The 872-nt window shown below is 62.6% G+C and overlaps 1 protein-coding gene across 1 annotated transcript in view; it reads left to right on the top strand.

Moving 5' to 3' along the window:
* Positions 1-11: 11 nt before the first annotated feature.
* The window catches only part of SOX11 (SRY (sex determining region Y)-box 11), a 2,061-nt gene continuing 1,200 nt past the window's right edge, over positions 12-872 (top strand). Inside the window, exon 1 of the mRNA XM_009999244.1 lies at positions 12-863. Within this exon, the coding sequence (XP_009997546.1) occupies positions 12-863 (852 nt within the window). The remainder of the gene's footprint in view (positions 864-872) is intronic.

Raw genomic sequence — 872 nt, 5'->3', positions numbered from 1 at the left:
AGAGCCGCACCATGGTGCAGCAAGCGGAAAGTACGGAGACGGAGAGCAACCTGCCCCGGGAAGCGATGGACACAGAAGAGGGCGAGTTCATGGCTTGCAGCCCGGTGGCTTTGGACGAGAGCGATCCGGACTGGTGCAAAACGGCGTCCGGGCACATAAAGAGACCGATGAATGCGTTCATGGTGTGGTCTAAGATCGAGAGGAGAAAAATCATGGAGCAGTCCCCGGACATGCACAACGCCGAGATCTCCAAGCGCCTGGGCAAGCGATGGAAAATGCTGAAGGACAGCGAGAAGATCCCTTTCATCCGGGAGGCGGAGAGGCTGCGGCTCAAGCACATGGCCGATTACCCCGACTACAAATACCGGCCCAGGAAAAAGCCCAAAATGGACCCGACGGCCAAGCCCAATGCCAGCCAAAGTCCGGAGAAAAACGCACCCACCAGCAGCGGCGGTAGCAAAAGCGCCAAGAGCTCCAGCAAGAAGTGTAGCAAGCTGAAAGCCTCCTCCGCCTCCTCGCCCCCCAAGGCGGGAGCCAAAGCCTCCCACCACGGGGACTATGCGGGGGACGAGTACGTCTTCGGCACCCTGAAGGTGAGCAGCAAAACGGTCAAGTGCGTCTTCATGGACGAGGAGGAGGATGAGGAGGACGATGAGGACGAGCTGCAGCTGCGGATCAAGCAGGAGGCGGAGGAGGAAGACGAGGACGAGGAGCCGGGGCCGCAGCAGCTGCGGCGGTACAACGTGGCCAAAGTGCCGGCCAGTCCCACCTTGAGCTCCTCGGCGGAGTCCACCGAGGGGGCGAGCCTCTACGAGGAGGTGCGGGGCGGTGCCGCGGCGGCGGGCGGGGGGGGGACGAGCTGCGTCCTACTG

This window comes from Chaetura pelagica, unplaced genomic scaffold (assembly GCF_000747805.2).
Source record: "Chaetura pelagica isolate M959 unplaced genomic scaffold, ChaPel_1.0 scaffold90, whole genome shotgun sequence".
Lineage (NCBI taxonomy): Eukaryota > Metazoa > Chordata > Aves > Apodiformes > Apodidae > Chaetura > Chaetura pelagica.
This window is presented reverse-complemented; position numbering and strand designations above follow the sequence as displayed.